This window comes from Macrobrachium rosenbergii, chromosome 55 (genome assembly GCF_040412425.1).
Source record: "Macrobrachium rosenbergii isolate ZJJX-2024 chromosome 55, ASM4041242v1, whole genome shotgun sequence".
Taxonomy (NCBI): Eukaryota; Metazoa; Arthropoda; class Malacostraca; order Decapoda; family Palaemonidae; genus Macrobrachium; species Macrobrachium rosenbergii.
In genome coordinates, this window is record NC_089795.1 from 88,817,554 (window position 1) to 88,833,484 (window position 15,931).

The 15,931-nt window shown below is 37.4% G+C and overlaps 2 protein-coding genes across 3 annotated transcripts in view; both read right to left on the reverse strand.

Moving 5' to 3' along the window:
* Positions 1-438: 438 nt before the first annotated feature.
* LOC136835625 (tubulin alpha-3 chain-like) lies at positions 439-6,368 on the reverse strand. Of its 2 annotated transcripts, none has more exons than XM_067099397.1 (3): positions 6,246-6,368; positions 2,243-2,465; positions 439-1,760 (listed from the first exon to the last, which is right to left on the reverse strand). In XM_067099397.1, the coding sequence occupies exons 1-3, from the start codon at positions 6,246-6,248 to the stop codon at positions 631-633; spliced, it is 1,356 nt and encodes a 451-aa protein (XP_066955498.1). In that variant the 5' UTR covers positions 6,249-6,368; the 3' UTR covers positions 439-630. The 2 variants fall into 2 exon arrangements, with proteins under 2 accessions (XP_066955498.1, XP_066955499.1); XM_067099398.1 differs by lacking the exon at positions 6,246-6,368 and adding an exon at positions 3,676-3,812 and having other exon boundaries at positions 2,243-3,532.
* A 5,871-nt stretch (positions 6,369-12,239) lies between these two features.
* LOC136835627 (CAP-Gly domain-containing linker protein 4-like) overlaps positions 12,240-15,931 on the reverse strand; it is a 135,516-nt gene continuing 131,824 nt past the window's right edge. The window contains 2 exon segments of the mRNA XM_067099399.1: positions 12,240-14,281; positions 14,537-14,712. Of these exon segments, the coding sequence (XP_066955500.1) occupies positions 14,064-14,281; positions 14,537-14,712 (394 nt within the window). The 3' untranslated portion in view covers positions 12,240-14,063.

Sequence of the window (15,931 nt, forward strand, 5' to 3'; positions counted from 1 at the left end):
TTCTTTATAGAAGGCAGTTGCCTGTAAAAAGTTCTGGCTGGACGTGTAGATGTTAGGTGGAAAGCCCACTTCTGGACGTGTAGATGTTCGGTGGAAGGCCCACTTCTGTATAGAAGGTAATTGCCTGTACAGTAAACAGTTCTGGCTGGACTTGTTGGTGTCATTCACATAGCTGCAGAATGTTTAGTTATTGATGAACATCATCATAATACCATAATGATTGTCATGGACACTTTGATTATCTTTGAGTTTAATTAAATTTACTTTTTCTTAGATTATTAATGATTTACTTTTATCAGCCATTTCTTTTAATTACCGTAATTATTTATGAGTCACGGAATGTGAATTTATAACACAAGCAGTTTATAAACAGTTTGTTTTGTTAAGAAAGCTCAGTTAATGTGAAATATTACCCTGGAGTTCAGATTTAGAGTCAAATTTTCATTGTCAATTTATTTATGTTTTCACAAGTTTGCATTTATTCTGTAGGTACTCAGTTATTTATAAAGATTTTTGCACCAACTGGTATTTGTATGCCAACAATATTGTTTTGGCATCTTGAATAAAATCTGTCAGTAATTAACAAAATAGAAAATACATCAATTGAACATGCATGTAGTCCCTTCAGTATTAGTACTCGTCACCCTCCTCGGCACCATCTTGTTCAACGGTATCAGCTCCAACTTCTTCATAGTCTTTTTCTAATGCAGCCAGGTCTTCCCTAGCCTCTGCAAATTCACCTTCTTCCATCCCTTCACCAACATACCAGTGGATGAAGGCGCGCTTAGCATACATCAAGTCAAACTTCTGGTTTAAGCGTGACCAGGCTTCAGCAATTGCTGTGGTGTTGGAAAGCATGCATACTGAACGGGACACTTTGGCCAAGTCCCCACCTGGGACAACAGTTGGTGGCTGATAGTTTAAGCCTACCTTGAAACCAGTTGGACACCAGTCCACAAACTGGATTGTACGTTTGGTCTTGATGGTTGCAATGGCAGCATTGAAGTCCTTTGGCACAACATCGCCTCGATATAGTAGGCAGCAAGCCATGTATTTTCCATGGCGTGGGTCACACTTGACCATTTGGTTAGATGGTTCAAAGCATGCGTTTGTGATTTCAGCAACTGACAGTTGTTCGTGGTATGCCTTTTCTGCTGAAATGATGGGTGCATACGTGACCTGCGGGAAGTGGATTCTAGGGAAAGGCACAAGATTCGTTTGGAACTCTGTCAGATCTACATTGAGAGCGCCATCGAATCTCAGGGAGGCAGTGATTGAAGAAACGACTTGACTGATCAGTCGGTTCAAGTTGGAATAGGAAGGATGACCTACGTCAAGATTTTTCTTGCAAATGTCATAGATGGCCTCATTATCTACCATGAAGGCACAGTCAGTATGCTCAAGGGTGGTGTGGGTAGTTAGTATAGAGTTGTATGGCTCGACAACAGAGGACGCCAGTAAAGGAGCCGGATAGATAGCAAATTCAAGTTTGCTCTTCTTGCCGTAGTCCACGGAAAGTCTCTCCATGAGGAGTGAGGTGAACCCAGACCCAGTTCCCCCTCCAAAGGAATGGAATACAAGGAAACCCTGTAAGCCTGAGCAGTTGTCAGTGACCTTCCTTATTCGGTCCAGCACGTTGTCGATCAACTCCTTTCCGATCGTGTAGTGGCCTCTGGCATAGTTGTTGGCTGCATCCTCTTTGCCAGATATCAGCTGCTCAGGGTGGAACAGCTGTCTGTACACTCCAGTGCGGATTTCATCTAGAAAGCAATGGAGAAGACTTAGTGATGGAAATTTTTTGTCTTATCTTTTCCCTGGAAAAGATCATAGTATAATTTCGTTCCTATGCTTTTCAGCTACCATTCTGTTAATAAAGCTGTTGTCATTTGCATGAATATCAGTGTGATTTAATTAATAAAAGAGATAATTTGCCACATGAAAATACAACAGGGCATTCCATTAACATCAGCACTGCATGAGACTGTATGTCACTGTGGATACTTACCATTAGCAGCACAGTTTCATTGGATGAATTTCAAAGGATCATATGATTTGAAGTTCATATCACAATGTTTTATGGTAATGTTATCTATTTACTTAAGAGCTCTTATAGGATCATGAACAACCCCTAAGTTCACTGAAAAACTGTGAGCATGGGAGACATTCTACAAAATGAATCTATGAAGTCAATTGCTGTTATGAATCTTCACAATTTTGAGGTATGAAAGCTCAGATAACTCACCAATTACTGTAGGCTCCATGTCCACAAACACTGCTCTGGGAACATGTTTGCCTGACCCAGTTTCATTGAAGAACGTGCTGAAGGATTCATCGTCCACTTTGCCGTCAGCCCTAGTTTCCATGCGCCCATCAGGACTGATTCCATGTTCCAGGCAGTACAGTTCCCAGCAGGCATTGCCCATTTGGGCACCAGCCTGGCCAATGTGGATGGAGACACATTCACGCTGCAAAGTCGAACAATGAAAGTTAGGAAATGATGTTAAACAAAGTAAATTTTTGTTATAGGTTATTGCAAAGTTATATAGTATGTGAACATTAAATTCTCTTCATATAAGGTTACAGTTTAATGTACAGACTCATGACAGGATGCCTGACATTACAAGAATTTAATCATACTTGTAGTAATTAGTTGACATGGAAGAAAAAGATGTGGGCCTGTTCATTACCAGGTAAAATTGAGAATATCCACTCTTGTGAGCTGTCATGTTTTACCTGTGTAAACACTTTATCAAAAGCCACGTGTAGGTAAAAAAAAAAAAAATAATTCTAGTGGAAGATACAAAAAGGCCCAGAGACAATCTTGCATCACAGTTAGGTCTTAGTCAAGGAATTTTAGAAGTATCACATGTTCATATATCCTTTTATATATTAATATTATTAGCCTATTATTATTATTATTATTATTCAGTAGATGAAACCTACTCATATGGAACAAGCCCACCACAGAAATTGACTTGAAATTTGCAAAAGAATATTAAGGTGTTCATTAGGAAGAAGTAAGAGGAAGTAAAGGAAATACAGAAAGAAGAGATAACACTCACTTATGAAAAAAGAAAAAAATAATAAATTAACAAATAGATAAAAATGTATTCAGACGCAAGGAGAATATTATTAGGAAAGAATTCATTTTGAAAGTAATCCCTCCAATATTGGATTAAATGAACTAACCACATCTTTGCTCTTTTCGTTACAGGTGTTATTTTATTTTTGCAAGTGAGGATAATAGTATAACCAAGACGAATTAATTTTTGAGACTCATCCTCCATAATTATATAACCAGGTAAGTGAAGTGACATTGGGTTTATTTTTGGATTGCAAGAATCTTATTACCCAAAAAGTGATCAATTGGGCATTCAGTTATCTTGCTCTTAAACGAATCCAGGTGAAAAAATTCACAGGAAAAAAGTCAAAGGAAAAAAAGTCACAGGAAAAAACATAAACAAAAGACTGTAAATCTGTAAATATCATAAAGATAATGACCCCCTCCCCAAGAAGTATTGTGAATTTTTCGCTGTGACTTTATTACCGGCCACCAAAGATTCATGTGTCTTTTTTTCCTAGCCAAAATTGTGACTTTTTTCCTGTGACTTTATTTCCGGCCACCATAGATTGTGACTTTTTTTCCTAGCCAAAATTGTGACTTTTTCCTGTGACTTTATTTCCGGCCACCATAGATTGTGACTTTTTTTCCTAGCCAAAATTGTGACTTTTTTCCTGTGACTTTATTTCCGGTCACCATAAATTAATGTGACTTTCTTTCCTGTGATTTTTTTTTCCTAGCCAAAATTGTGATTTTTTTTCCCGTGACTTTATTTCCGGGCACCTCTTAAACCTATCCATATGTGACCCAAGGAACAGTGTCTATTTTCTCACTATCATCATCGTTATCATCATAGAATAGAATATAGAATTTTGGCCAGAGCCCAAGTGCTGGGACCTGCGAGGTCATTCAGCGCTGAAAGGGAAATTGAAAGTAAGTTGCAACCTCGCAGTTGCACTCTGAAACAATTTATTAGGAAAGGGTGGAAAGTAAGAGGGAAGAGAGACAATATGAACGGAGGTACAGTAAAAGGAACGAAAGGGGTTGCAGCCAGGGACCGAGGGCACGCTGTAAATGAACCTAAGTAATGCCTACAGTACGCCGCATGAGGTGCGCTGATGGCACTACCCTCCTACGGGGATCATTATCATTATCATCATCGGCGCTTTTGTTGAATGTTATAATTTGTTCATTGATATATTATTATTACTTATTTATTATTATAATTACGTATTATTACTTATGACTACTATTTTATTATTATTATTAACGTTTAAGCTAAATTTTTGTGAATTTCTAAAATTTTCAATTAATTTTCATTCCCTCGTGAAATACGACTATATGGAATTAAAAAAAATTTTTTTATGTTTCTTGATGTTCAGACCATATAACGTACGAGAGATACAAATTAAGAGAAAGATTAATTAGCTTCTATATCTCCGCCTGTCTTTATGTAGATAGGAACACTTTTGCTGCCGTTGGAATAAAAAACAAGTAATTAAGGCTCCGAAGTTTCTTCGGCGCAATCGAGTTTTCTGTACAGCGTATAATCAAGGCCACCGAAAATAGATCTATCTTTCGGCGGTCTTGGTATTTTGATGTGTGAGCCGCGGCCCATGGAACTTTAACCACGGCCCGGCGGTGGCATGTCTATCGCCGCCAGAGACACGATTATGACTAATTTTAACCTTAAATAAAATAAAAACTACTGAGGCTAGAGGGCTGCAATTTGGCATGTTTGATGATTGGAGTGTGGATGGTCAACATACCAATTTGCAGCCCTCTAGCCTCAGTAGTTTTAAGATCTGAGGGCGGACAGAAAAAAAGTGCGGACGGATAGACAAAGCCGGCACAATAGTTTTCTTTTACAGAAAACTAAAATTGCAGTTATTATATTTTCATTTATTTCTGCTTCACTTTATTTATTTATTTTGCATACACGTGGACGTAATTCCGTTACATAAGTTATTATCCGAAAATTTTTTCCAAATCTTCCTTTAATTTTGACCTTTCTTCCGTATTTATAAACAAACACTTTTTACTATTGTTGGGCATTTCTCCCCTTCCGTAGGGCGGGTAGAATCGTCAGTGCACCTCATGCGGTGCACTGTAGGCATTACTTATGGTTCTTTGCAGCGTCCCTTCCTTAGGCCCCTAGCTGAAACCCCTTTCGTTTCTTTTACTGCAACTCCTTTCATATTCTCTTTTCCATCTCCACCCTCTCCTAACAATTGATTTATAGTGCAATTGCCTTGAGGTGTTCCTCCTGTTACACCTCTCAAACCTTTTACTGTCAATTCCCGTTTCAGCGCTGAATGACCTCAAAGGTCCCATTACTTGGCATTTGGCCTAAATTCTATATTCAATTCAATCCAATATAGGTTCTTCGGTGCTGTACCTACTTGACTCTACCCAGTGTGAAAAATACTACCGCAGGTACTAATATTACTGTTATCTTTACTATTTAGCACAGAAATGAAGAATAAAATTAAATAGTTCTTATGATATATATATTGAAATATACACCTGTGATTTGTCGAGGGGATTCTCACCCCAAAAGCAACGTATAGATTTTGATGAATTTTATCATAGTTATTTGGATTCTCATATTTAGTCTTAGCTTGGATTATCATTATTATTTCATAATATAAGACGGAAATGATCTCTGTATAGCGCAGATCTTGAACGTGTTTATATAAATTTACATAACATAATCATATAGGTATATATATATACACATATATTATATATATATATATATATATATATATATATATATATATATATATATATATATATATATATATATATATATATAATGTTTTGTGTGAGTGTGTATGCATGTGAATAAAATTTTACTGATTTTTAAACTTTAAAACGTAGCAATAATATTTTATAAGAAAAATATGCTATTGGTTCACTTATCCATGCCAAAGTATTTATATGTACAAACGTAATCCCTCCACCAACATTTAAAAAAAAAAAATAGTGTTTAGCATGAACGAAAACGCCTCGTGAAATGCAAAACAGAAATGCCCACCGGTTGTCAACTTGACAGCACAGAAAACGGGTCACTGCCCACTAAAGAAAATATGAAAATAGGCTAATTACACCACACTCTAGTTTAAAAAAGTGACACAACTTGCCGTTAATTATACAAAAGCAAAATTAAAACATCACTGACCATTTTCGGAACGTGGAAATATTCAACCAACCGGCGACTGGTCCTGGGTGCAAGGAGGAACTCTGTCGAGAGGAGAGAAATCACAAGAACGGTCGAAGAGGTTCTCGTGATTCTGGCAAATCTGCTATCACCGTGTTATCTCGCACTTGTTTTATAGGGTCCTGGCATCCGTGACGTCAGGGAAGGCAGTGATTCTGATTGGTGGACGCTGAGGAGGAATGGGGTGGGGGAGAGGGAGTTTGTGGGGTGGGGGGAAACGCCTCCTCGTTTGTAATGGAATTCATTGAAACGAGTGTTATTTTTCGTGTCGTTTGAACTGTTCCCCCAACCGACGGTTTTTGATTTCGTCATGTTGAAATTTTAGCTGAGGTACATTCTAGAAGCAATTCAAAAAGACAGCGTTGTATGCTATTAAACAAACATAAACTACCTTCTATGTATACTGAGGTCAATTTTTATCATTTTTCTCTACGCAAAATTATGTATTTAGGGCAACGGGTACATATTAATTTTTTTAAAACGAGCGTTTTTATATTTTTAAGATAAACAAGATATGTTGAACATTGTTTTTGCTTACTAATCAGTTTTACTTTCATGATATGAGTTTTTAATATGTCCCAAATCTATATATACAGTAGCCCATTAATGTAACGGAAGTTAAAATTAGTCATTCTTAATAAAATGAAAATTGTTGTCTGTATTGGGATTCAAATATATACTGGAGTTCGAAGTAACAGAAATTTTGTATCATAACACCATAAAATTAAGAAATTCGATCCAAAACAAGTAGGTTATCTATTGTATTTAGGTATAAAAATTATTTTTAAATCACCTTGGGATTGGCAGAAAGATAATTCTTTAAGCCATAAAATTTATTGTTTTTTGCAGGCGGCTGGTTTTTATTTCAAAATAACAAACAAATTAATATTTCCATCGTAAGCTAGACCAATAACAAGCTTTATTTTCGTTGTAATTTGGAATAACAAGCTTTCAGTCGTACTTAATAAACAATTTAGTGCTTGAAGTAACACTTTGTCTTCTGTCGAAGCAGCAAACATAATTTTTCTCTTGCAATTGAAGGCAATTGCAAATGGGATTAACGCATTTACTCTACGTACTGAGAGGAGCATTGCAACCGTTCCGTTCTTCATTGCATCATATTACGTCAGTTCATTCCTTTATGCAGTAGTCTAGAAGGTTCGAGATTTCCGTTTATTTCTTTCAAACTACTTTCCAGTGCAGACGGAAGACTCGAATTACAGTTATCGCAGTTTATCTCAACTTTGGAGTTATATTTATGACCTGTGAAGGTAGCGGGCTTAACTATAATACTTTATTCTTTTATGTTTGCTAGATATTATTAACTGATGTTTATTGGTCTAATTTATATGGAATATAAAAGCTGTATAGTCATCGCACACAGCCAGCGTGTACTCAATGAAGTGTGTTGGGGACAAAATAATTCTCGTAAGTTCGTTCAATTGACAATCTTGAATGGAGTGTTACCAAGTCACGTTGTTGTTTTTTATGTTCATGGTTTTTTTTAACCTTTATCTATCTTTTCACCGTATATTTGAAGAGTTTTTATCAGAGATTACAAATGACAATTTTATCGCGGCTTTAGTTACGAGATTTATCATACTATATAGGAACACCAAGAGTCGTTTCAGTACTCGAGAAATGTTTCACATCTTTTCGTACTTTACCAGTTTTCCATTCAGTATTCTCTCTCTCTCTCTCTCTCTCTCTCTCTCTCTCTCTCTCTCTCTCCTTTTCCCCGTCATGGTAAAATGACTTACGTAAAGACATAATGATCCAATAAAATTGTAACCGGAATAAATCTCCGTGGATCGTTATAAATTTCCGTGTCATTTCCGTCGAATAGGAAATTATATTCAGTGACATCTTCGCTTCAGAAAAAAAAAAAATATTTTAAGTAATTATTAATATGATTTGACAAGATAAGTAATAATGACTGACGCACAAAAAAGGAATTCCCTTGATAAACCAAATAAGGTCTGGTGAGGGATCTCTTTTAAGATATAAGGATTGCTGCATAGGTCTAGAGTCTAGATCTAGACCAGTGCATCCACCTCAGTCATCCATACGTAGTCTAGACGCTACTGGCTATGTAAGGATGACTGGGTGAACTTCCCATCCTCCTTTTAAGACATAACGATGGATGCTTTGGCCTAGAGTCTAGACCAATGCATCCATCCCAGCCATCCATACGTAGTCTAGACTCAATATAGACTAATGTCTGGATGATTGGGTGAATCTCCCAACCATCTAGATTCCAGAGTTCTAGACTATGTCTGGATGATTGGGTGCATCTCCCAACCACCCCACAGTAGGGGAACCATTTTTTTTAAGACATGAGAATGGATGCATTGGCCCCCTAGACTATGATCTCCCCCTACCCCGACCCCACCCCCGAGAACCTTCCATGCATTGTCACGGTGAGAATTCGTTCAGTGGACACAATTGGACGGTTGGTATCGCCGTCTGTAGAGAGAGAGAGAGAGAGAGAGAGAGAGAGAGAGAGAGAGAGAGAGAGAGAGAGAGAAAGCCAGGCGGGGTGGATACAGTTACACAGTCCATCATCATGTGATTTCGATAAGATGATAAAGAGGGGGTGTCATTGTTCATCACGTTCGCCGGTTGTGTGTTTTTTTTTTTCTGCTTGGAGCGTTGGCTGGCTCTCTCTCTCTCTCTCTCTCTCTCTCTCTCTCTCTCTCTCTCTAGAACCTTGTAGTCTCAGAAGGGATTTTGCTCATATGAGTATTTTAGAAAATGAAATGAGAAGGAAAGCAGTGCAAATGGTGATAAATGATCAGAATTAGATCTTTTAATGGTACTAGCATTACAGGACACACACACATACATATGTGTGTGTGTGTATTTAATTCTAGTTTTTGACAGTAACATTTCCCTTGAACGTATTTCATTAATTTTGCAAGAATTGAAAGCCTTTTTTATTCCGAAATATGTGATGATTCTCAATATAACAGCAATTAATATTATTTTTCTTCAACTTTGCCTGCCACAATTTTTATGTATTATATCTCGTAATGCTGTTGATTGTGAGTGGGTTTATATATATATATATATATTATATATACATAATATATATATATAGTATTTCACATACACACGTGTATGTTTATGTATAAGAAGGCAGACTGTACTATTAGTGAATGAGAATAAATTTGACATCACTTGTATACTAAGATAAGATTATGTTGGGAGCTGACCCACGCTTGTGGGAGTGATGAGTGCTTGCAATTATTAGAGTTGCTGTGTACTGCTTCGTCAAGTGCAGCGGTTCTTGATGTGTTAATTATCCCTGTCTCTCTCTCTCTCTCTCTCTCTCTCTCTCTCTCTCTCTCTCTCTCTCTCTCTCTCTCTCTCTCTCTCTCTCTTGTTGCTAAATGTGAAAGTTTTATATTTTGTGGATCTTTGTAGGTAGTTATATCGTTTTTAATAATAATAATAATAATAATAATAATAATAATAATAATAATAATAATTAATTTTAGAGTGAATATTGTTTTTATATTCATTACAAGCAGACCTCAGAATGAAGTGGATATATATATATATATATATATATATATATATATATATATATATATATATATATATATATATATATATATATATACTATATAATAATAATAATAATAATAATAATAATAATAATAATAATAACAATAATATATTAATTTTAGAGTGAATATTGTTTTTATTCATTACAAGCAGACCTCAGAATGAAGAGGATATTTTATACATATATATACTGTATATGTATATATGTAGAGTATGTATACATAATTATACATTTATATATACATATAAGTAAACTGACCTCAGTATATATAAGTCGTAATATAAATAATTAAAAATATTACACATATACATACATACATACATACATACATACATACATACATACACACACACCACTTTCACCTGATCGTGAAAAGCTAATAGATGAGTCACGACGAAATGACTCATGGGAATTTCGCTGAGTCAGGGAGTTTTAAGTGGAATGAACTTGTTTACCTCTTTCAGTATGCGGTCAGTAACACTAAAAGAGAATACCTATGTTCCTGTTATTATTATTATTATTATTATTATTATTATTATTATTATTATTATTATTATTATTATTATTATTATTACCAAATGTGAGGTGTTCAGTTGGGAGGGCCAATTGACTCATTTGTTCATTTTAGTTTTCTGTAAAAGAAAACTATTGTGCCGACTTTGTCTGTCCGTCCGCACTTTTTTCTGTCCGCACTTTTTCTGTCCACCCTCAGATCTTAAAATCACTGAGGCTAGAGGGCTGCAAATTTTCATGTTGATCATCCACCTTCCAATCATCAAACATACCAAATTGCAGCCCTTTAACCTCTGTAGTTTTTATTTTATTCAAGGTTGTTTTTAGCCGTAATCGTGCTCCTGGCAACGATATTGGATAGGCCACCACTGGGCAGTGGGTTACAGTTTTATGGGCCGCGGCTCATAGCGCATTATACCGAGACCACCGAAAGACAGATCTGTTGTTGGTGGTCTCGATTATACGATGTACAGAAAACTCGGTTGCTCTGAAGAAACTTCGGCTCCAACCACTTTCATTACTTTTACTGCACCTCCATTCATATTATCTTTCTTCCATCTCGCTATCCACCCCCTCATAACAAATATTTCATGGTGCAACTGCTCAGAGGTTTTCCTCCTGTTGCACCTTCCAGACCTACCTACTCTCAATTTCCTTTCCAGAGCCGAATGACCTCATAGATCCCAGTGCTTGGCCTTTGGCCTAAACTCTATATTCAGTTCAATTCAGCATATATTACTCTTTGGGTTTAAGAATAAATTGTCTTTCTTAACTGTAAATTAAGGCATTCTGTGTTGACATTGTGTTTAGTATAGTTATATAAATTCCTTATTATATGCTTTGCTAAACACTTGTGCAAGAAAATGAAGTACTTGTTGATACATGCAGTAGATATAAATTTATTTAGGAAAGGCATGTAAATTTTGCTCTTTAAAAATTTTTTTCATTTATCCCCGTTTTTATACACTTTCAGGGGGATTTTTCATCGTTTGTTATGTATATTCAAGTGCGTCGTTGAATACTTGAACATTTATTTAATTTATATCATTAAACCCTGTTTTTATACAATTTCAGTGGATTCTTCATAATTTATCATGATGTTATATTCACTGAAATTCATGCAGTAATATGTATACAGTATATATATATATATATATATATATATATATATATATATATATATATATATATATATATATATATATATATAAAAATGGATGTATGTATGTATGTATGTATGTATGTATGTGTGTGTGTGTGTATGTTCCAGCATAACTCTGAAACGCACTGAATAATTTCAACCAAACTTGATATACATGTGACTTACTATCTAGAAATCAGCACTGGCTGGGTAAGACATCACTAAAACTATGACTTACTATCTCGAAATCAGCACTGGGGGCCGGGGAGGGAAGACATCACTAGACCCAAAGGGCACCAAAGTCGGGTAGGAAGGGCTTCCCTGAAACGGGGCTGGTTCTGCCCGTAGACTTAGTAATTTGACGAATTTATCATACCTAGTTTCGGTATACATATTACCTACTGTCTGGAAAAGAATACTGTGGGGATGAGACATCAAATGGCACCTAAGGGGGTGGGGGTTGGGAGGGGGGGACAGAATGAGAGAGAGTGAGAGCGAGAGGAAGTGAGAGAGTAGAGTGGGAGAAGAAAGAGAGAGAGAGAGAGAGAGAGAGAGAGAGAGAGGGGCATGTTAGGGAGGAGAGAGAGGGAAAAAGTGAGAGAGAGAGTTTATTGTTTGTTATTCAGAGTTATCCTAGGCAGTGCATGGTTGGTCAGCTAGTATTTTCTGCAATTCAAGAATAAAAATCTTCAAAAACCCCAGAGGGCAGAAAGACTAAATAAAACAAGTCTAAACGATACTAATACTGCTTTATTGTAGTATTAGACTGCGTACTTGTATTTACAAAGCCACACATAGCACTAATATCTCTGTCTGGGCAGAGAGGCAAGTGTGCCGAAGCATCATTAAACAAATCATCAAAATATATATATATAAAAAAATCAACCACAAACTCAAATACTATATACAATATACATAGATATTTATATGTATCGAATAATATAACTCTGTCATTTGTTTTCGTAAAAACCTTAAAAAAAACAACTTCAACGAACGGAAGGGAACAAAGACAAGCGACCAAAAAATACTAAACTGTGACCAGGACTCGGAAGCGAAAGAAGATGATTACATTAGTACTATTAATTAAAGCTTTGGAAAGGCCTTCTTACAGTGTCTTGGCTTACCCAAGGCCAAGAGAGACAAGGTCTACCCAAGGGTGGAGCTGCCGCCCACCTGGGGTAACTACGTAGGCGATGACGTATCTTAGAGGTACCTGCTTATTACGTCAATTCACCTGCCGACGCAATAAGCAGGTAGACAAAGCTCCGCCTACGTGGGGGATTTTGGTGGAAAATGATCAGACCTCTTTCTCTTGGCTTTGGGTTTACCGATGAGAAAGTTTTCGTTAACTCTGAGCTCATCGTTAAGATATAAGACATTTTCCTGAACAGTCAGTGGAACCAGGTATATTTGGTACAGGAAGAATATGAAGTACTATATTTTATTTCTGGGGGTGAGACTTGATAAGTAGTACTTCATCATAATGGCGGTTTCTATATGATTTCGTTTTTAGTATCCACTTGGGTCTTTCAACAGCAATTTTTGGGTCTTTTGAAAAACGATCTATTACTGGTAACAGCGTCATTCAAACAAAAATTTTATTTAAAGCAAAACGTGCGGACTATATCACTCAAAAAATCAAACTGTGTGTGTGAATGAGTCTAAAAACTTGATATGTGGCTTTTTGAATTACAGGGTTCCTGTAGTAATGGGAAAGGACTCCCCTGCCTTGTCAGGATTTGATAAACAACCGAAAATGGCATGCTTATACATCATTTGCTAAAACTTGCTAAAGAGGGAATCTATAGTATGCTCGTGCTATGCTCCAAAAGAAAACCAGTAGCTTAGCTAGGCATCTAGTTTACCTGTTAGTTTGAGACAATCGAAAGAATATGGTTTATTGTACGTTTTTATCAATGTGGTCCGCAATTATTTATACGTGTTTACTCGGCCTGTAGAAACTGGGGTTACTTATGTAGGCCTGCTCGAGCTCACTGTCATTTGAAACCTTCAGAATTCTCTCTCATCAAATTACAGTAACTATCTTAAGTTGTCCCCTTCATATTACTGCATTCGAGTTATAACTCCATGCAAATTGACCTCACTTGCAAGTTAGGCCCAGAGTATTGGAGTTATAACTCCATGCAAATTGACCCCCTTTGAAGCTAGGCCCACTGCATGAGAGTCATAACTCTGTGTAAGTTGACCCCACTTCCAAGTTAGGCCCACTGCTTTTGAGTTATAACTCTGCAAACTGACCCCCTTCAAAGCTAGGCCCACTGCATTAGAGTCATAGCTCTATGCAAATTGACCCCACTTCGAAGCTAGGCCTACAGCATTCGAGTTATAACTGTATGCAAATTGACCCCCTTTCGAAGCTAGGCCCACTGCTTTCGAGTTATAACTCAATGCCAATTGACCCCCTTTGAAGCTAGGCCTACAGCATTCGAGTCATAACTCTGTGCAAATTGACCCCCTCTGAAGCTAGGCCTACAGCATTTGAGTTATAACTCCATGCCAGTTGACCGCCCCTTCAATCAAAGTTAGGCCTAAGTTATTCCTCGAGTTCATTGTCAGGTCTCACGAGTTTTGCCCCGTTGATGCCTCTGACATAGACCTTGTTGGGCTTGACCATAATGCCATGGCGAGGCCTGCAGGTGAAGTAGCGCTTGCCCTTCACCACTCCGTCATGACGCCCCTTGGTATTCCTCAGCTCGATGCCCAACCAGACGCCAGGCTCGAAGTCGACGTGGCCGATGTATTTGATGACGCCTGTGGAAAGGAGGATAGATTTAGCACTGGGTTTCCCTCTGCACACACACACACACACACACACACACACACACAGAGAATTTGTTTAAGGACGAGGTTTGCTAAGGTTTAGATTGCTCTTTCCATTATCTCTGTCTTTAAAAATAACTTCGTCCACGTCTGGTAGGCACGTTGACCATCCCTCATGTACACAGACAACAGACAACCTTCCTGGAATAACAGACAAAACGGTATCCTGAAAGAGGTCAAACTCACCCACTTCATTTTTGTAGAAGACATTGTGACCTGGTTCAAGCCAGTGCTCGTTTTCCTGCTTCTTCTTCTGCGCCTTCGGCGTGGGCAGGACAGGTGGATCACACCAGGTCTGTTCCTTCTTCCTCTCTTCTGCTGCTCGCTCTATTTCCTCCTGACGCTGCCTTGACGACACGTATCTGTGAAATTGGGAATTTTGAAAGGTCCTTTGAATGACATCTCAACAGTTAATCACGTTTCTATGGAATACTGAACTTTTAGTAATGACTGTTTTCAATTAGGTATAGTATTCAAAGTTGCTGGAAATATTTCAAGGAGCAGGCCATGCCTTCATGTGGGCTGTTTGTTAAATAATGATTAAAGGGAAGGTATGGCATTGCCTTGCCATTTTTTCTAATGCAGGATGGTGATGCATGGATTAGCAGTGGTCCTGAACAAGCCTTAACCATGTAGGATTAGGTAGGAAAGCTATACGATGCTATTGAGAAAATGTACGGTCCATACTCCTACTATGACACGAAGGGTCTTCGGGAAAATGCAGTAAAGACTAGCGTTACAGTTGCGCGAAATATTGTAGTCCAGATTTGTATGAAATTCAAGTTAATCGCTAACGGATTCCCTTAGCACGAAGGTGAATTTCGTTTATGTAAATACTGTATCCTCTTACTATGGCCATGTAATAAGAAGAGATGAGGTGGAGCCAATCAAGAGAGCTAAGAACATGCCAGTGATTGGGAGGAGGAGTGTAGGGAGTCAGCGGATCAGATAGATGGATGGATGTGGTGAGGAGGGATATGGGTGAGGTGGGACGGGGGGAAGAAGATGCAAGGGTTGGAAACAGATGGAGAAAGTTGACTCGAGCGGCCGACCCTGCTATACAGTGGGACTAATAAGGACTAAAGAAGAATATAAAATACTGTTTCCTCTTAACAGTTCACAGCTCAAAGTACCATGAGTAGCTCTATTAAAATGAGGATATCTCTGCTAAACAACCTTTCATTCACTTCTAATATTCTTTTATTTTGTATTTGAATATTGGCAAATATTAATGTAAGGCTCTCCATAGAAATTTTTCTGAGATAAAATCACTAGGCCAAGATATAAGGCTGAGGCCATCATTGGAGCATGGAACTTCATTATATTTGAGCGACAGCTTGGGTTGTATCTGATACAGGGTTGAAAGATATGTTAAATGTAAGAAACCAGTATAAGAAATCTTCATATCTGCTAATAATTTCTCAATTTTAAAACCTTATTTAGTATCCTTCATTCTAAAGTCTAGCTCCTTAATTCAAAACAGCAGCATGAACCACGTTCCTTAAGTATATTGCACGATTCTTTTCCTTAGCACCAAGTAACTCCCTGAAAATATTTACCGATATGTTGCACTCAACACAT

Bases quoted from the DNA above. Each gene is read 5' to 3' on its own strand.
- LOC136835625 (XM_067099397.1), bottom strand. The intron at 1,761-2,242 runs GTGAGTTATCTG...ATTGCTTTCTAG, and splicing joins CATGGAGCCTACAGTAATTG to ATGAAATCCGCACTGGAGTG.